The 21,623-nt window shown below is 41.3% G+C and overlaps 1 protein-coding gene across 4 annotated transcripts in view; it reads left to right on the plus strand.

The window, feature by feature from the left end:
* dscam (Down syndrome cell adhesion molecule) overlaps nt 1–21,623 on the plus strand; it is a 306,034-nt gene that overhangs the window by 53,080 nt on the left and 231,331 nt on the right. For all 4 annotated transcript variants that reach the window (XM_031895759.1, XM_018091117.2, XM_031895760.1 and 1 more), the window contains 1 exon segment: nt 18,152–18,469. In XM_031895759.1, the coding sequence (XP_031751619.1) occupies nt 18,152–18,469 (318 nt within the window).

The following is a 21,623-nucleotide window of genomic DNA, read 5'->3' on the forward strand; positions in this document are numbered from 1 at the left end:
TGAGTCTGAGCTTTTAGAAGGAGCCAGCGCTACACATAGGAACTGCTTTCAGCTAAACTATTGTTTCTCCTACTCCCATGTAACTGGAGGAGTCCCAAGCCGGACTTGGATTTCTTACTATTGAGTGCTATTCTGATACCTACTGGGAGCTGCTATCTTGCTCCCTTCCCATTGTTCTGCTGATGATTGGCTGTAGCGCAGCAGTAAAGTGTGAGTGAAGTTTATCAGAGCACAGGTCACATGGCTGTGGCACCCTGGGAAATGAAGAATATGGCTAGCCCCATGGGACAAACAGATTACAATGCAGGATTCTGCTGGAGAAGCTCTATTAACTGTTTTCCCATGACAGTATTGCTTTAATAATCCATTTGGTTTAGGTAATAATCCAGCTGTGCTAATCAATAGCCTGAATCCTCAGGTCCTGTGCATGGCAGGACATATATTCTATGGTAGAGATAGCTCTGGGTATTTATATTCCAGTCCATGAGGAAAGCTGCTGGGCTGAAGACTGCAGTAGGCTTCCCTTCTGAGAGGTTTGATGGACAAGCCGCCGGAGGGGGAAAGAAAAATCAGAACATGCAGCTGCAAAGAGAGAAAAAAAACCCCTCTGCATGGCACAAAGCGCTATTCTATTGCCAGAGCCCTGCTTCCCTCGCCCGTCATAGGGATTTCAGCAAATAAACCGGCCAACTTTGATTCCGCACAAAGAATCTCTTCATCGGCATTATATTTGCATCCAAAACTCCACTTATCAACAGATAACACATATGCGCTTCTTTCCCTGCTTCCAAATCATCTGGTATTTGTACAAAGGATGTTATTTGCCCTTGTCTTTTTTTCTCTCCCACACTTTGGTAAATAAGTGTCAGTTTAGTATTTAGCGGTTACAAAGAGCCTGTTGATGTTTCCTCGTGTTCTTATTAGATGCAGATGCTCAGGGATAAACAGAATGGAACAGTGTAGCCTTATTGCCAGGCTGGGGAAATCCTCCCCGGGAATTTCAGGCTGTACGGAACAGAGACACCTGCAGGATGGCCCTTATATAAACCAAATCGCGAGCCGCGGGTAAAATGGCGTTTTTACGAATGTTTAATGTAATACTGCTCACTAAACATTTATTACACGCTTGAAGATGGCATAAATCTAAATGCAAAAATGGGTTAAGAAGTTTTATTACAAACACCCCGCAATCGCAAAGCTAAAATTTTGTCCAATTGCGACAATATATTACATTTTCCCCATATATTTGTTATTACAGGTATGGGATCCATTATCCAGAAAGTCCAAATTACAGGAAGGTCTCCACCTATAGACTCAATTTTAATCAAATAATTCAACATTTTAACCATACAGTATTTCCTTTTGCACTTTAAAAAAAATAATACCTTGTACTTGATCCCAACTAAGATATAATTACCCCTTATTGGGGGCAGAACAGCCCTATTGGGTTTATTTAATGGTTAAATGATTCCCTTTTCTCTGTAATAATAAAACAGTACCTGTACTTGATCCCAACTAAGATATAATTACCCCTTATTGGGGCAGAACAGCCCTATTGGGTTTATTTAATGGTTAAATGATTCCCTTTTCTCTGTAATAATAAAACAGTACCTGTACTCGATCCCAACTAAGATATAATTACCCCTTATTGGGGGCAGAACAGCCCTATTGGGTTTATTTAATGGTTAAATGATTCCCTTTTCTCTGTAATAATAAAACAGTACCTGTACTTGATCCCAACTAAGATATAATTACCCCTTATTGGTGCAGAGCAGCCCTATTGGGTTTATTTAATGGTTAAATGATTCCCTTTTCTCTGTAATAATAAAACAGTACCTGTACTTGATCCCAACTAAGATATAATTACCCCTTATTGGGGGCAGAACAGCCCTATTGGGTTTATTTAATGGTTAAATGATTCCCTTTTCTCTGTAATAATAAAACAGTACCTGTACTTGATCCCAACTAAGATATAATTACCCCTTATTGGGGCAGAACAGCCCTATTGGGTTTATTTAATGGTTAAATGATTCCCTTTTCTCTGTAATAATAAAACAGTACCTGTACTTGATCCCAACTAAGATATAATTACCCCTTATTGGGGGCAGAACAGCCCTATTGGGTTTATTTAATGATTAAATTATTTCTAAGTAGAATTAAAGTATGGAGAGCCAACTTTCATTTACTACCCCCCATTTCCTTCCTGCATGGGTCCAAATATTTGCTGCTGCTCCTTATTTCTCAGTGGGAAAAGCAATTATTGTGACTGATGACAAAATTACCGTTATGAAATTAGCCTTAGAATTTAAACTGATTTAAGTTGTGCATCTGTTGCTCCTTCCTGCCTTATACCCTGATTGTTTAATGGAAGAACGACAACACATTGTTGATTTTTTGTCATCTTTGCAGATGTCTTACATTAATTGTTAGGGCATTAAGTCTCCATTTGATGTCAGCAAAACTGACGTCTCCTCTCGACATTAATCCTAATCCTCGAGTCATGCACTGCCTCATCCCAGATCTGATTCTGAAGTGAATTAAATGCCTAATAATCCCTCATTTATTCTGTATTATGAAACGAATTCAAATAAGGATTGGATGGTTTTGTATAAACGTATATTGGGATGAGGAATCTCCTTGTTATAAAATGGCTTATATATATACAGTGGTGTGAAAAACTATTTGCCCCCTTCCTGATTTCTTATTCTTTTGCATGTTTGTCACACTTAAATGTTTCTGATCATCAAACACATTTAACTATTAGTCAAAGATAACACAAGTAAACACAAAATGCAGTTTTTAAATGAGGGTTTTTATTATTTAGAGAGAAAAAAAATCCAAACCTACATGGCCCTGTGTGAAAAAGTAATTGCCCCCTGAACCTAATAACTGGTTGGGCCACCCTTAGCAGCAATAACTGCAATCAAGCGTTTGCGATAACTTGCAACGAGTCTTTTACAGCGCTCTGGAGGAATTTTGGCCCACTCATCTTTGCAGAATTGTTGTAATTCAGCTTTATTTGAGGGTTTTCTCGCATGAACCGCCTTTTTAAGGTCATGCCACAACATCTCAATAGGATTCAGGTCAGGACTTTGACTAGGTCACTCCAAAGTCTTCATTTTGTTTTTCTTCAGCCATTCAGAGGTGGATTTGCTGGTGTGTTTTGGGTCATTGTCCTGCTGCAGCACCCAAGATCGCTTCAGCTTGAGTTGACGAACAGATGGCCGGACATTCTCCTTCAGGATTTTTTGGTAGACAGTAGAATTCATGGTTCCATCTATCACAGCAAGCCTTCCAGGTCCTGAAGCAGCAAAACAACCCCAGACCATCACACTACCACCACCATATTTTACTGTTGGTATGATGTTCTTTTTCTGAAATGCTGTGTTACTTTTACGCCAGATGTAACGGGACACGCACCTTCCAAAAAGTTCAACTTTTGTCTCGTCGGTCCACACGGTATTTTCCCAAAAGTCTTGGCAATCATTGAGATGTTTTTTAGCAAAATTGAGACGAGCCATAATGTTCTTTTTGCTTAAAAGTGGTTTGCGCCTTGGAAATCTGCCATGCAGGCCGTTTTTGCCCAGTCTCTTTCTTATGGTGGAGTCGTGAACACTGACCTTAATTGAGGCAAGTGAGGCCTGCAGTTCTTTAGATGTTGTCCTGGGGTCTTTTGTGGCCTCTCGGATGAGTTGTCTCTGCGCTCTTGGGGTAATTTTGGTCGGCCGGCCACTCCTGGGATGGTTCACCACTGTTCCATGTTTTTGCCATTTGTGGATAATGGCTCTCACTGTGGTTCGCTGGAGTCCCAAAGGTTTAGAAATGGCTTTATAACCTTTACCAGACTGATAGATCTCAATTACTTTTGTTCTCATTTGTTCCTGAATTTCTTTGGATCTTGGCATGATGTGTAGCTTTTGAGGTGCTTTTGGGCTACTTCTCTGTGTCAGGTAGCTCCTATTTAAGTGATTTCTTGATTGAAACAGGTGTGGCAGTAATCAGGCCTGGAGGTGACTACAGAAATTGATATTGAAATTGAAAATTGAAATTGATAAACCACAGTTAAGTTATTTTTTAACAAGGGGGGCAATCACTTTTTCACACAGGGCCATGTAGATTTGGAGTTTTTTTTCTCCCTTAATAACGTAAACCTTCATTTAAAAACTGCATTTTGTGTTCAATTATGTTATCTTTGACTAATAGTTAACGGTTTTTGATGAGCAGAAACATTTAAGTGTGACAAACATGCAAAAAAATAAGAAATCAGGAAGGGGGCAAATAGTTTTTCACACCACTGTATATATATATGGTAAACAGCTATCCCCAAACATGCATTTTGCTGACAAATGAAACGGCACCTTTGAAGGTCGAGTAAATTAAGGACACAAGTGAAATTGGCTGTTATGCTGAATTATTTGGCCGGAGGGAGAACGCTTTGTCTGACAGATCTGATATTCTGATTTGACAAGTCAACGTTTCATCCAATGATAACATTACAGAGATGCACTGGAAAATGCGTGTATGTTTTTTTTTTTTTTCCATATATGATACCATCACAATTCCAGACTAGTTAACTGACAACCAGTTCTGCACTGTAGGATATAATGAGCATAGCAGAGGAAACCCGTGCAAGGCATACCTCCATGCTACCGTGCTGCACCTTCTCTATGAAAATTCTCATTCATCCAGGTCATGCAGGGGTGGGCCAAGCCGACCGGGCGCCCTAGGCAACCCGATCGGCCAACTCCGCCCACCTCCCCGCCCCGTGATTAGATCGGTCATTGCCTCCGCTGCTAATGACAAGCGGCGGAGGCAATGACAAAGTAGCACTAGGGGTAGGTAGGAGAGGCTCCTGCCTGGTGCCCCTCAATCGTTGCGCCCTAGGCAGCTGCCTCTTCTGCCTACCCCTAGTTCCGGCCCTGAGGTCATGATATACAGTATCTAGTAGTCTAAAGCCGAGAGTAGTGTCTTGTTTCAGCCGTTACCTCACTGTTCCAATTGCCTCATTCGTATGTATACACGTGAATGGAGATGTAACATCATAGGACACCATTGTCTCATCTGTCTCCAGTTTGACCTCATGTAGACAAAGTACATGAAGTTCTGAATGTGGTCTACTGTGTTTCCAACCAAGAGAGATCCAACAAGCAGCTACAAGAAAAAGGTTATAGACTGCTTGCAACAGCTTGAGAAGGACAAGGTAATCAGTCCAGCTTTGTACTGTCTCCTCTACCCAGGTGAAGCCACTCCATGCCTATATGGACTCCACTTTAATTGTCAGCAGCATAAACTCTGTAACCTACAACATCTCTAAATACGTGGCCAACATCTTAGCTCCATTAGTTGGCAACACAGTACACCACATTCAGAACTCGACTCTGTCAACAAAGTGCATGAGGTAAAGCTGGAGACAATGGTGTCCTATTATGTTACATCTCTATTCACATGTATACCCGTGACCGAGGAAATTGAAACAGTAAGGAAATGGCTGAAACAAGATACTACCCAGAACAAGTTTGTTCCTTACTGGACCTATGTCCTAATACCACTTACTTCAAGCACAAGGACTTTTTCAATAGACAAAAACATGGCTGTGCCTATGGGTTCCCCTGTGTTGCCAATTGTAGTGAACAGTTACATGGAAGAAGTGGAAAAGAAAGCTCTGAACACCTTCAAGGAAACAGCTCCAAGTCATTGGTTCAGATATGTAGATTACACCTGGGTCAAAATTAAAGTTCCAACTGTCACTGAACAAATAAATGCGGTGGACAAGGGAAGATGGGAAAGACAGCAGACTGGCATTTTTAGACTGTACAATACTTATCAAAGAGCGGGGGAGCCTGGATATTGATGTATACAGGAAACCAACTTGCACTGATCGGTATTTGCTGTTTGATTCCCACCACCCTCTGCAATATAAACTGGGGGTTATAAAGACTCTACATTATTGGGCTGAAACTGTGGCAACAAAGGGTGAGAATGGTGAAAATCCAAGTCAAGCAAAAAGACCAGACCTACAAACAGAGGGGAGAAGCATAGCAGGCAAAGCAACGTAGAAATCCTATATGTTGCTGGAACATCAGAAAACCTTAAGAGAATGTTCAACAAACATCGCAAAAGACAGAAGTTAGTACACCCTAATCACCAAACACCAAAGCACATGAAAAGTAATATGGTTTCCAATGTGGTGAAGAGTGCTCAGATCTGTACTTGCTCCTCAGGACAAGACTCAGCAGTCTATCTACATCTCCTTTGAGGACAGAAATGTGCATATTTTGGACCCAAAAGCTTTGAAAGAGATGTAAAAGAGGCCATATTTGCCAGACTGGAAAAACCATCCCTGAACAGAGAGAAGGGGACCTGCCACTACATACTACGATGCTTTGACATCCTTACCCTGGTGGTTTCACACTTCACACTTGCCTCGAAGAGAATCATGATACCATGGTAACTGGATCACACGTTCTCACACCTGTGATTTTCAGCCAGAACCTAACTGAATAAGTTTAATGGAATCATTGTGATTGGATGTACTACCCTTAATTCCCTACCACTCATTAAAACTGAAGAAGTCACTTGGATGGCGGTTAAACCTTTTTTTAAGAAAACTCAAAAGGTCCAGTTGCTTTACACTTAATTCTACTAGATAATGCTGCACCCTCATCGACATCTGGGTTTCTCATGAAATGTTTACTTATACTGTAAAGGAAAATCCTAATTCATTATTTTATCTTATGTTGTCTCTCTGAATAATTTACCATATTCTATTTATTTCCGCTTCAGGCACTAGGTTCCTAGGTTTGATTCCATCAAAGGAGGGTTTATATGTTCTCTCCATGTCTGCAAGGGTTTCACCCACGTATTCCAGTTTTTCCTCCTACACTCCAAAATCATATAGGCATGTTACAGGTATGGGACCTGTTATCCAGGATGCTCGGGACCTGGGGTTTCCTGGATAAGGGGTCTTCTCGTAATTCAGATCTCCTACCTTAAGTCTAAAAAATATATTCAACAATAATTAAACCCAATAGGATTATTTTGACTCCAATAAGGATTAATTATATCTTAGTTGGGATCAAGTACAGGTACTGTTTTATTATTACAGAGAAAAGGGAATCATTTAACCATGAAATAAACCCAATAGGGCTGTTCTGCCCCCAATAAGGGGTAATTATATCTTAGTTGGGATCAAGTACAGGTACTGTTTTATTATTACAGAGAAAAGGGAATCATTTAACCATTAAATAAACCCAATAGGACTGTTCTGCCCCAATAAGGGGTAATTATATCTTAGTTGGGATCAAGTACAGGTACTGTTTTATTATTACAGAGAAAAGGGAATCATTTAACCATTAAATAAACCCAATGGGGCTGTTCTACCCCAATAAGGGGTAATTATATCTTAGTTGGGATCAAGTACAGGTACTGTTTTATTATTACAGAGAAAAGGGAATCATTTAACCATTAAATAAACCCAATAGGACTGTTCTGCCCCAATAAGGGGTAATTATATCTTAGTTGGGATCAAGTACAGGTACTGTTTTATTATTACAGAGAAAAGGGAATCATTTAACCATTAAATAAACCCAATGGGGCTGTTCTACCCCAATAAGGGGTAATTATATCTTAGTTGGGATCAAGTACAGGTACTGTTTTATTATTACAGAGAAAAGGGAATCATTTAACCATTAAATAAACCCAATGGGGCTGTTCTACCCCAATAAGGGGTAATTATATCTTAGTTGGGATCAAGTACAGGTACTGTTTTATTATTACAGAGAAAAGGGAATCATTTAACCATGAAATAAACCCAATAGGGCTGTTCTGCCCCAATAAGGGGTAATTATATCTTAGTTGGGATCAAGTACAGGTACTGTTTTATTATTACAGAGAAAAGGGAATCATTTAACCATGAAATAAACCCAATAGGGCTGTTCTGCCCCCAATAAGGGGTAATTATATCTTAGTTGGGATCAAGTACAGGTACTGTTTTATTATTACAGAGAAAAGGGAATCATTTAACCATGAAATAAACCCAATAGGGCTGTTCTGCCCCCAATAAGGGGTAATTATATCTTAGTTGGGATCAAGTACAGGTACTGTTTTATTATTACAGAGAAAAGGGAATCATTTAACCATTAAATAAACCCAATAGGACTGTTCTGCCCCCAATAAGGGGTAATTATATCTTAGTTGGGATCAAGTACAGATACTGTTTTATTATTAAAGAGAAACGGGAATAATTTAAACATGAAATAAACCCAATAGGATTGTTCTGCCCCAAATGATGATTAGCCCCTGTAAAGTGCTGTGGAATATGTGCTATAGAAATAATACTAATACTGAGTAATTACGTAAACACTCTCCTCCCTGGCATCCGCCTTGTTGTTTCTGACATATGGAACCTTATTGCTTGACATGTATTCAATCTAGATGTCAAACAGCCAATCCTTTTTGCATCTTAGCTTTTGTTTTGTTTTTTTTTTTCTTTCCAACGGTAAATGTTTTTTTGGGTTAGCTTGTTCTTGGATATGTCCTTGGACAGAGGCACGTCACAGGGAATTAAATCAGGCATGGACCTTTATTCCCAAAAGACCCTTTCAGCTGACCCGCAGGTCATGACATACCTTTCATGTGTCTTTCTGGGCTGCTAAAAGCAGTACTTGCATAAAGTTCGGACTCCATTTGGGCCATTAAGGATGCAATCTCCTCTTTCTCTTTTGTGCGTATTCGTGTTAAATATATCACACATCAGTGATAAAACCATGTAAGTGCTGCTTAAAATGTTCATAGGTCTCTATACAACTCGTATGTTGCGCTTGGGCACAGCTGCTTGCCGCGGATGCACCTCGGTTAAATATTTATATATAGGCAGTTATAGAAAAAGAGGCAGAATTTGTTATTTTCTTATACTTAACAATTTGCTTCAGACTGATGCTATGAAAGCAGCTTTGTAGTTGTTTTGGTGCCTTTCTTAATAATGCAGGAGCTTGACAACCCGACTAACAGAAAGCTAGATCAATCCATGGCTCCATCTACAGTATATATTTTCCATTCTGTCATTTACTTCTCTGCCTTGTTGCCAGGGTCAGTGACCTGGGTGCAGATACAAAAGGTTAATGAAGGAAAATAAATGAAGACTAACCAGAGTCTAATGTTACATTGGTTCATATGTCAGATCCACCAGGGCAGTGAATAGAAAAATACAGATAATAGCAATTATATATACAAATAAGTCAAAAACCATTGCAAATTTGTAATGAATGTTTGTAGTGAATGCAAAGCTGCTTACAATTATGTTTTCTTTATTAGGCATAAATTTATATTCTGTGTTTACTTGTCCTTTATTACTTCCTAAACAAGAATGAACTGCTGGGAATCCATTGTAATTTGGTCTTTGATAAATTAGCTTTAATGTTTCCAGGGTATAAGAAGTCAGAAGTCTAAAAAGGCCCTGGTTTCACTCATGGGGAATTCAGTTAAACAATTTAAAGCGGAGGGCTGTCGTTAAGTCTATGGAAGTGATCCCCAACCAGTGGCTCGGGGGGAACATGTTGCTCCCCAACCCCTTGGGTGTTGCTCTCAGTGCCCCCAAACCAGGGAGTTATTTTTGAATTCCTGACTTGGGGGCAAGTTTTGGTTGAATAAAATCTAGATGTACTGCCAAATAGAGCCTCCTGTAGGCTGCCAGTCCATATAGGGGCTACCAAACAGCCAATCACAGCCCTTATTTGGCATCCCAGGAACATTTTTCATGCTGGTGTTGCTCCCCAACTCTTTTTACAATTGAATGTGGCTCACAGGTGAAAAGGGTTGGAGACCCCTGGTGTACATGGGCTAACACAGTTGTTGGCCAAATGGATGTACCAACTTGTCCAATTAGAATCTACATGATTCTGTACAGATACTAATCTGAATCTGGAATATTTGGACCAAAAGTGTCAGTTGTAAAATTGCCAACGAAAATATTAAGTATTAAAGCTTTAATGCTATTGCCTGTTAAAAAATACAGAATACAGTTTAATTTATAGTCTTTGAATGAGAAACAAATCAAACTGGATGTGGGCCTATGCGTGTGCTCTTCAACTCACCACTGACATATTTGTCTGATCTCTTTACATGTGATATTTTTAAATGCTATTTGGAACTGTGTAACAAAAGCAGGGTTGGACTGGGCCACCGGGACACCGGGAAAAAACCCAACCCAACCTGAAGACCCAACCCTTGCCGGCGCTCCCCCGGCCAACTGTTCCTCCCCTGGCGCATTAAAGTTATGCTCACTCAAGAGGGGGTCGTCGGGTGTGGGAACCTTCAGGGGGTTAGGCACGTTCTGTGGGGGCTTAGGGGGTGCAGGGGATGCAGTGGGCCCTGCACCCCCCAGTCCGACCCTTAACAAAAGTAGGTTGTTACTATGCTCAGTGTTTGTTATGCTGCGCTACCATCCAGATAGCCATCAGCAATCAGTTTCTCAAGGCTATTAGTAAGGTATTCAGGTATTTCCCTACAGTAAATAAACACAGGAAAAGGCGATGTACCTTTATTGGCTAACTAAGATAACTGTAGCAAGCTTTCAGAACACTTTAGTTCCTTTTTCATGCTTGAAAAAGGAACTAAAATGTTCTGAAAGCTTGCTACAGTTATCTTAGTTAGCCAATAAAGGTATCACCTCTATACCACTTTTGTTATTTTTTATTTCAAAATGGTTACTCTGTAAATAAACACAGACACACTTAAAGGAACAGTAGCACCAAAAAATGAAAGAGCTCCTTACCTCTGGAACTCTATCCCTGAATCCCTCCGTAGGGAACACTCACCCACTCTCTTTAAGAAAAAGCTCAGCTGTTACCTTCTGGGGCATTAAAACATTATTTTGCCCAGTCCTGCGCTTAAGGGCAAATGCCCATACCTGGTGCCTCTTACCTTCCAATTTGTGCCTGTATGTTACCCAACCACTCAGATTGTAAGCTCTACGGGGCAGGGACCTCCTTCCTACTGTGTCTCATACCACATGGCACTTATATATATACATATATGTATTTATTGTATTTATTTATTATATCACTTGTCCTCCCTGTGTGTAATTTTGTATTCTGTAAGATTGTACAGCGCTGCGTACCCTTGTGGCGCTTTATAATTAAAGTTATACATACATACATGTAACGAAAATATAATTTACTGTTGCCCTGCACTGGTAAAAGTTGTGTATTTGCTACAGAAACTCTGCTATAGTTTATATAAATTAGCTGCTGTGTACCAAGGTGAAAATTCACATGTTACATAGCAGATATCAGATCTGTAGAATATAATGGTGTTTTATCTGTTATCTGCTATGTAACCTGTGCCTTTTCTCCTTTGAATGGCTGCCCCACTGGTACACAGCAGCTTTCTTTATATAAACTATAGTCGTCTTTATGAGGCAAACACACAACTTTCAACAGTGCTCGGCAACGTTCATTATATTGTAATTACTTTTATACACTTTCGGGTTTTTTTTGGTGTTACTGTTCCTTTAACATCACAATATAATTCTGTCGTTTATCAGAAACACATTTCCATAAAAACAGCTCCTTTTGCCCAACAGCGAGACAGTATCTGTGTATCTTTGAGACGTTATAGTTAGGATTCTAAGGGCACGTATTGATGAGCGTTTTGGCGCTTACACGCGCCGGTGTTAGTACAGCCCCATTAGGAAGAATAGGATGTGTGTCTGCGCCACTGCAGGGGAGCAAGGGAACAAACGCTTGTCAGCGTGGGCCTTATACAGGGGGAACGTGATCACTTATCTCACTGTCTGTATAGGCACATTCATTTTTATTAATGGGCTTGACAGGGAATTTCTTTGGCGGCATTTTCCTATTTTCATATTGTGTCAAAAATAAAAGCAAATAATAGAATATGTATTCGGTGACACAGCTTTGCACAGTTGATTCTATTTCAAGTCTGAGTGCTGATTTTTTTGGAATAAATGAACATGTGTATTTTTCAAGATCTTTTTTTTTTTATACTTTTATTGTTAGGTCTGAATTCTACTTTTTTGACAGTGACTTGTACAGGTATCGGACCCCTTATCCGGAAACCCGTTATCCAGAAAGCTCCGAATTATGGAATGCCTGTCTCCCATAGACTCCATTTTAATCAAATAATTCAGAATTTTAAAACTGATTTCCTTTTTCTATGTAGAAAAAAAACAGAACCTTGTAATTGATTCCAACTAAGATATAATTAATCCTTATTGGATGCAAAACAATCCTATTGGGTTTAATTAATGTTTTATTGATTTTTTAGTAGACTTAAGGTATTGAGATCCAAATTACGGAAAGACCCCTTATCCGGAATACCCTTGGTCCCGTGCATTCTGGATAATGGGTCCTATACCTGTACTTCATGATGACTAAGTTGCAGGGATCCACACTGATGGCACAACAACCCTATTCACATTTTGTTTAATTGTTAAATGTTTTAGCAACCTAAGGCATTGTGTTCCATAATACAGAAAGACCCATCATCCAGTTCCCAAGCCTTCTGGATCATAGATCCCACACCTGCAGTAAAAATTGAAATTGCCAGTTTGTGTTTATTTATGCCTCTGTGCTATCTGGAATTGACCATAGCAACCAGACCTTTTTACTTACTTACATATGTTTTCTGTAGGTAGTTTCTGCCTTTTTCTTCCAATACAGCTTTCTTCACTTTTCAGTTTTGCCATTTAAACCATTGTCTTTTTGTTAAACACTTGCTACAATATTAAAAATATATGTATTGCAATGGGGAAATCAAGGCTAATAGTGTGCATTGCTGCATTTGGGTCTTGAGTTCAGTTCTGATTAGGCTGTGAAGCTTTCGCTTTATCCTGGTTTGTGTGGATTCCTTTTGAGGGTTGTTGTTTTTTTTGCTCTCTCGAAAATTTATTGCACTGGGGTATTTGAAATTGGTTAAAATTGACTCTGTTACTGTTAAATGACAGGTTTAAATGGGACTAGAGATTATAGAGAATATTATTATTACCACCTATTTATAAAGCACCAACATATTTCATAGTTCTGTACAGTAAATGGGTGCCAACTCGGGATATACAGACGGGTGCTACTGCCATGACGCCAGTTGCTAAACTCATTTCAGGCGGCATCGTCTGCCAAGTTACCAGGGGGGCAAAAAGCCGCTCCTGGTAACTTAAAGAGCCAAAAACCTGATTTTTCTTTAGTGCAGAAAGCGTAATTGTGCTGTTTACAATAGCGATGTGGCTCCCCTCTAACGCAAAAAAGCTAAACGCAAGGGGAGCGAGAGGGGGAAGCATCAACTTGGTCGTCTCAGGCAGTTAGGACCTGTTTCTTGGTTGCCAGGGTCAGTGTACAGGTATGGGATCCGTTACCCGGAAACCCGTTATCCAGAAAGCTCTGAATTATGGAAAACCCGTCTCCCTTAGACTCCATTTTAATAAAATAATTCAGAATTTTAAAACTGATTTCATTTTTCTTTGTAGTAATAAAACAGTACCTGTACTTGATCCCAACTAAGATATAATTACCCCTTATTGGGGGCAGAACAGCCCTATTGGGTTTATTTAATGGTTAAATGATTCCCTTTTCTCTGTAATAATAAAACAGTACCTGTACTTGATCCCAACTAAGATATAATTACCCCTTATTGGGGCAGAACAGCCCTATTGGGTTTATTTAATGGTTAAATGATTCCCTTTTCTCTGTAATAATAAAACAGTACCTGTACTTGATCCCAACTAAGATATAATTACCCCTTATTGGGGGCAGAACAGCCCTATTGGGTTTATTTAATGGTTAAATGATTCCCTTTTCTCTGTAATAATAAAACAGTACCTGTACTTGATTCCAACTAAGATATAATTAACCCCTTATTGGGGCAGAACAGCCCTATTGGGTTTATTTAATGGTTAAATGATTCCCTTTTCTCTGTAATAATAAAACAGTACCTGTACTTGATCCCAACTAAGATATAATTACCCCTTATTGGGGCAGAACAGCCCTATTGGGTTTATTTCATGGTTAAATGATTCCCTTTTCTCTGTAATAATAAAACAGTACCTGTACTTGATCCCAACTAAGATATAATTACCCCTTATTGGGGGCAGAACAGCCCTATTGGGTTTATTTCATGGTTAAATGATTCCCTTTTCTCTGTAATAATAAAACAGTACCTGTACTTGATCCCAACTAAGATATAATTACCCCTTATTGGGGCAGAACAGCCCTATTGGGTTTATTTAATGGTTAAATGATTCCCTTTTCTCTGTAATAATAAAACAGTACCTTGTAATTGATTCCAAAGATATAATTAATCCTTATTGGATCCAACACAATCCTATTGGGGTTAATTAATGTTTTATTCATTTTTAAGTAGACTTAAGGTATCGAGATCCAAATTACGGAAAGACCCCTTATAGGGAATACCCTTGGTCAGGAGCATTCTGGATAATGGGTCCTATACCTGTACTTATTTAGTATTATTTAAAGGGTATTACACTTTTTTGTTAATATAATTTTTTTTTTAAATAATAAGTGATATCTAAACTCTAAGGAATGCATCTGAAAAAAAAAGATTTGTTAAAAAATTAATGAGATAATGAAAAATTGGAACATATCTCCATTTTTGATCACAAGGGAGCTGTAATGAACGTTTCCCCATATCATTCTCAGCGTTTGACCTTCCATAGCAACGAGTCTGCCAGAACAACGACGGCTCGGCTGATGTTATTATGTACATCGCTTCCTCTAATTGCCCGTGTACAAAGCGCCAGCTCCCGCGCCTGGTGTTTTCAAATGATAGCCTTGCTCTTTAATTAATGTGAATGTTTCTCAGACGCTTTATTAGAGTGCTTATAAGACACAGAACATTAGATGGTAATTATATTGAACATTTTCAACTCCATATAGAATCGGCGAGCAGTCGTCTCGTGCATTCATTCCAGCTGTAATATCAGAGATTGGCATCTTATTGCTTGGAGCTCTGGGGAACGGGCCCCAGCAATTTCATAACATTAAAAAGGTGAAAATTCAATTTGAGGGCACAACTGCAATTTTTTTTCTTTTTGTTTATATGAAAAGTATACAATCTTCGTAGCATGATAGGGAGAAGAGTGGGTGCAGACAAACTGCAAATCAATAGCTGTTAACATCACTGCCTTTCAGGTTGCCACAGAGATGGCTAGCCGGGCCTCCTGCACACATGGCCATGGCTATTTCAAGTACAGGTACTGTTTTATTATTACAGAGAAAAGGGAATCATTTAACCATTAAATAAACCCAATAGGGCTGTTCTGCCCCAATAAGGGGTAATTATATCTTAGTTGGGATCAAGTACAGGTACTGTTTTATTATTACAGAGAAAAGGGAATCATTTAACCATTAAATAAACCCAATAGGGCTGTTCTGCCCCCAATAAGGGGTAATTATATCTTAGTTGGGATCAAGTACAGGTACTGTTTTATTATTACAGAGAAAAGGGAATCATTTAACCATGAAATAAACCCAATAGGGCTGTTCTGCCCCAATAAGGGGTAATTATATCTTAGTTGGGATCAAGTACAGGTACTGTTTTATTATTACAGAGAAAAGGGAATCATTTAACCATTAAATAAACCCAATAGGGCTGTTCTGCCCCAATAAGGGGTAATTATATCTTAGTTGGGATCAAGTACAGGTACTGTTTTATTATTACAGAGAAAAGGGAATCATTTAACCATTAAATAAACCCAATAGGGCTGTTCTGCCCCCAATAAGGGGTAATTATATCTTAGTTGGGATCAAGTACAGGTACTGTTTTATTATTACAGAGAAAAGGGAATCATTTAACCATTAAATAAACCCAATAGGGCTGTTCTGCCCCCAATAAGGGGTAATTATATCTTAGTTGGGATCAAGTACAGGTACTGTTTTATTATTACAGAGAAAAGGGAATCATTTAACCATGAAATAAACCCAATAGGGCTGTTCTGCCCCAATAAGGGGTAATTATATCTTAGTTGGGATCAAGTACAGGTACTGTTTTATTATTACAGAGAAAAGGGAATCATTTAACCATTAAATAAGCCCAATAGGGCTGTTCTGCAAATATATATATCAGTAAATATTGCCCTTTTACATCCTTTCCCTTGAGCCGCCATTTAGTGATGGGCTGTGTGCTCCCTCAGAGATCAGCTGACAGGAAGTGATGGGGCTCTAACTGTAACAGGAAGTAGTGTGGGAGTAAAAGGCAGAACTCTGCCCATTCATTGGCTGATGGGGCCTAGCATGTATGTGTGCCTTGGCTTGTTTGTGTGCACTGTGACTCCTATAATCCCAGGGGGCGGCCCTTAGTACTTAAAATGGCAGTTTTCTATTTAGGATTACCCAATAGCACATACTACTAAAAAAGTATATTTTACTGAAAATAGTTTATTTAGATGAAACAGGGATTTACATGAGCTGTTTATGCAATATATTTTTATAGAGACCTACATTGTTTGGATTATAGTTTTCCTTTAAACTGGAAAAATGCCTCGAGCTCTGCCATAGCCTGTACAGAGAGATAACATAAATCTGTGCTCCTGTAGGTATTCCCCTGTACTAAATACACTTCTGCAAATGTGAGTGAATACTTGTGTTGAAATTAAATGTCATTCATTTGTTGAGGAACTGTACAAAAAAACCAAGGGAATAACCTGAAAAATAAGGAGAACTGAGATCCCTTCTTTGTGTACATGAACATACAATACATTGTTAATGTTACAGGGTAACCCTTTTGAAATTAAAAAAAAATAACAAAAGTGGTATAAAGGTGATGCCTTGATTGGCTAACTAGGATACCCATAAAGCTTTCTGAACATTTTAGTTCCTTTTTCAAGCTGATTACAATGAGCAAACAAAGAGAGCAACACGGCTTAATTGTAATCAGCTTGAAAAAGGAACTAAAATGTTCAGAAAGCTTTATGGTTATCCTAGTTAGCCAATCAAGGCATCACCTTTATACCACTTTTGTTATTTTTTATTTCAAAAAGGTAAAGGTCCCCATACACGGGCCGATTCTAGCTGTCGATATGGGTCCCTTAGACTGATTCGGCAGCTAATCGGCCCGTGTATGGGCACTACCGACGGGCCTGCCCGACCGATATCTGGCCTGAAATCGTGCAGATCTCGATCGGGCAGGTTAGAAAATCTAGTCAGATCGGGGACCCCATCGGCTCGTTGATGCGGTCCCCGGACTGACTTTTCCTATGCCCGTCGCTATAATTCGATCGTTTGGCCCCAGGGCCGATATCACCCACCCGTAGGTGGGGATATAGGGAGAAGATCCACTCGCTTGGCGACATCGGCCCGTGTATGGGGAACTTTACATTTTGACTGGCTAGCACAGTACATCACTTTTCCTGCATTGTTAATGTCACAAACGTACATAATACGTCTTTGAATAATGTTAGTCATCATCATTCATGGTATTTTTTTATTTTTTACCCCTCAGCTCAGTCTTATATATAAATTTGTTCAACTGTTCATTGTATATATTCAACCTTATTAAAGTTTAATGCAGAATATTTATCTGTGTGATTGATGACTGGTGCAATTACTGCCACAGTGACAGATACGACAGACACCATAATGTTGTTATTGGATGAAGGCAGTGCAAGATGACATACAGAGGCGACACAGTAACATAGTCCTTATGTGGGCTATTGATGAACCCCCTCTCATCCAATGACTAATTAGCTTTTATGTGCCTAGCTAAATGACAACAATGGAAGTGTCAGTGACTCTCTGGCCGTTAGCTGTCAGGGGGTTGTCGGTTAGTAGTCCACCCATTGTTATAGGCCTGCAGGTTGGGAATTTGTGATTAGTTATAGAGCTATTAACTTTAACTAAGATTTAGATGACATGTATAACCTGAGACAACTGCCCTACAAAGTAAAAGCATATTTATATGAGGTTACTATGCATTTTAGAATAAAAAAAACCATGTACATATACCTGTACCAGTACAGCCAGTGGTTGAACTATAGACCCATGGTCACTGGAGCAAACTCTTGTAACCATCAGGTTCTTATACCCCCAAGATTATATTGTTTTTGCTTTGTACCTATTTAGTCCCCAGTAGTTGTTACTGCTGATATATCTGAGAATCACAATTTCTTTTTCTTCTCTTTCAGTGTCCAGTGAAGATCTACATGCCAGCCTATATTTTGTCAATGCATCTCTGCAAGAGGTAGTGTTTGCAAGTACCACAGGGACACTGGTGCCCTGTCCTGCAGGAGGGATCCCTCCTGTGACACTCAGATGGTACCTAGCAACGGGCGAGGAGATCTACGATGTCCCTGGGATCCGCCACGTCCACCACAATGGCACTCTCCAAATTTTCCCCTTCCCTCCTTCAAGCTTTAATAACTTAATCCATGATAATACTTACTATTGCACAGCTGAAAATCCTTCAGGGAAAATCAGAAGTCAGGATGTCCACATTAAGGCCGGTAGGTGTATACGTGTGTACATATAATAATATATATGTTTTTGAAACATTATTCCAAGCGGAAAAGACAAGTTATAACATTTTCCATTGAGTCATGTCCAAGTCTTGTATTAAATACATATTCTCTCTATTATTATTTGTTGTATGCCACCATGTTCATATATATATATATATATATATAATATGTCATATAAACATAACTGGGTGGACTGTATCTGCCTTTAGCTCCAGTGGAGAAAGTGTACAGAGAGGGCCACTTGTTCTTTAAAAATGTACATGAATGAACATGATGTGTTTTTGTAGATTTTTCCAGCTTGTGTACAGGGATCTACCTATTAAGTAGACGGGTGACAGGAGGACCTTGTGTTTTGGCGTTGAAGTCCACCTGTCACCACTCTGGGTGGGTCAAGCAGATTTCCATTATGAGTAATAACTGTTTCCCTAACCCAGGGGGCCCCAACCTTTTATATGCTTGAGCATCATTCAAGTGGAAAAAGTGTTGAGGAGCAACACCAGCATGAAAAAAGTTCCGGAGGTGGTGCCTAAGAGCTATGATTGGCTATTTGGTAACCCAGAACTTGCCTCCAATCCAAGAATTCAAAAATAAGTCCCTGCTTTGAGGCCCCTGGGAGCAACATCCAAGGGGTTGGTGAGCAACATGTTGCCCCTGAGCCTCTGGTTGATAATCTAATAAAATATATGAAGTTTAGTAACTCATAGCAGTGAATCAGGAGGGACTATTTACTGATTTACTGTTTAAAAGCAAGGTTGCTATGGGTAACTAGACCTGGGTAACCTTTATGCCTTTTATTCCATTATGCTATTACAGCATTTACTCTATTTAGGTGCAACATCACATGGAGCAGGCCCCTGAATCAGCTGTTCTTATAGTGGTAAAAGAAAACATGCTTTACTGTACACCAGTAGCAGCTAACACAGAATCCCATCCACTTGCTATTCAGTCATGTTGTCAAAACAAATTTTAGCTACATGCATTAAAAAAAAAAACATCAAAAGGTAAGAATCTGTCAACCTTAATTTAATTAATTTTTCTTGTGATATAACGAGTGGGACTTGCCTTATGGCATGTTTCTATTAAAAATAATGAGTAGGAGTTGCCATATGGTACCCCATACATACCAGTTATGCACACTTAGCTTTACAGGTATAAACTTTACCGACTTGTCTCTCAAACTTCATGCTGACAGCAACAAGGGCTCCTCTGGACTCACCATTATCAATATATATAGGGCATTTAGACATTCTGTACATTAAGCTGCCAAGCAATGCCCTCCCCTTTAAGCAAAACAGGAATTGTTTGTCCATATACTTCAAGCTGGCCAATGGCCAGTCCTACACTCACTCACCTCCCGGTCTGGCCTGTCCTACACTCACTCACCTCCCGGTCTGGCCTGTCCTACACTCACTCACCTCCCGGTCTGGCCTGTCCTACACTCACTCACCTCCCGGTCTGGCCTGTCCTACACTCACTCACCTCCCGGTCTGGCCTGTCCTACACTCACTCACCTCCCGGTCTGGCCTGTCCTACACTCACTCACCTCCCGGTCTGGCCTGTCCTACACTCACTCACCTCCCGGTCTGGCCTGTCCTACACTCACTCACCTCCCGGTCTGGCCTGTCCTACACTCACTCACCTCCCGGTCTGGCCTGTCCTACACTCACTCACCTCCCGGTCTGGCCAGTCCTACACTCACCCACCCCCGGTCTGGCCTGTCCTACACTCACCCACCCCCGGTCTGGCCTGTCCTACACTCACTCACCCCCGGTCTGGCCTGTCCTACACTCACTCACCCCCGGTCTGGCCTGTCCTACACTCACTCACCCCCGGTCTGGCCTGTCCTACACTCACTCACCCCCGGTCTGGCCTGTCCTACACTCACTCACCTCCCGGTCTGGCCTGTCCTACACTCACTCACCCCCGGTCTGGCCTGTCCTACACTCACTCACCCCCGGTCTGGCCTGTCCTACACTCACTCACCCCCGGTCTGGCCTGTCCTATACCCACTCACCCCCGGTCTGGCCTGTCCTACACTCACTCACCCCCGGTCTGGCCTGTCCTACACTCACTCACCTCCCGGTCTGGCCAGTCCTACACTCACTCACCTCCCGGTCTGGCCTGTCCTACACTCACTCACCTCCCGGTCTGGCCTGTCCTACACTCACTCACCCCCGGTCTGGCCAGTCCTACACTCACTCACCCCCGGTCTGGCCAGTCCTACACTCACCCACCCCCGGTCTGGCCAGTCCTACACTCACTCACCCCCGGTCTGGCCAGTCCTACACTCACTCACCCCCGGTCTGGCCAGTCCTACACTCACCCACCCCCGGTCTGGCCAGTCCTACACTCACTCACCCCCGGTCTGGCCAGTCCTACACTCACTCACCCCCGGTCTGGCCAGTCCTACACTCACCCACCCCCGGTCTGGCCAGTCCTACATTCACTCACCTCCCGGTCTGGCCTGTCCTACACTCACTCACCTCCCGGTCTGGCCTGTCCTACACTCACCCACCCCCGGTCTGGTCTGTCCTATACTCACTCACCCCCGGTCTGGCCTGTCCTACACTCACTCACCCCCGGTCTGGCCTGTCCTATACTCACTCACCCCCGGTCTGGCCTGTCCTATACTCACTCACCCCCGGTCTGTCCTATACTCACTCACCCCCAGTCTGGCCTGTCCTATACTCACTCACCCCCGGTCTGGCCTGTCCTACACTCACTCACCCCCGGTCTGGCCTGTCCTACACTCACCCACCCCCGGTCTGGCCTGTCCTACACTCACTCACCCCCGGTCTGGCCTGTCCTACACTCACTCACCCCCGGTCTGGCCTGTCCTATACTCACTCACCCCCGGTCTGGCCTGTCCTATACTCACTCACCCCCGGTCTGGTCTGTCCTATACTCACTCACCCCCGGTCTGGCCTGTCCTACACTCACTCACCCCCGGTCTGGCCTGTCCTACACTCACTCACCCCCGGTCTGGCCAGTCCTATACACACTCACCCCCGGTCTGGCCAGTCCTATACTCACTCACCCCCGGTCTGGCCAGTCCTACACTCACTCACCCCCGGTCTGGCCTGTCCTACACTCACTCACCCCCGGTCTGGCCAGTCCTATACACACTCACCCCCGGTCT

This window comes from Xenopus tropicalis, chromosome 2 (genome assembly GCF_000004195.4).
Source record: "Xenopus tropicalis strain Nigerian chromosome 2, UCB_Xtro_10.0, whole genome shotgun sequence".
In the NCBI taxonomy this organism is placed as follows: domain Eukaryota; kingdom Metazoa; phylum Chordata; class Amphibia; order Anura; family Pipidae; genus Xenopus; species Xenopus tropicalis.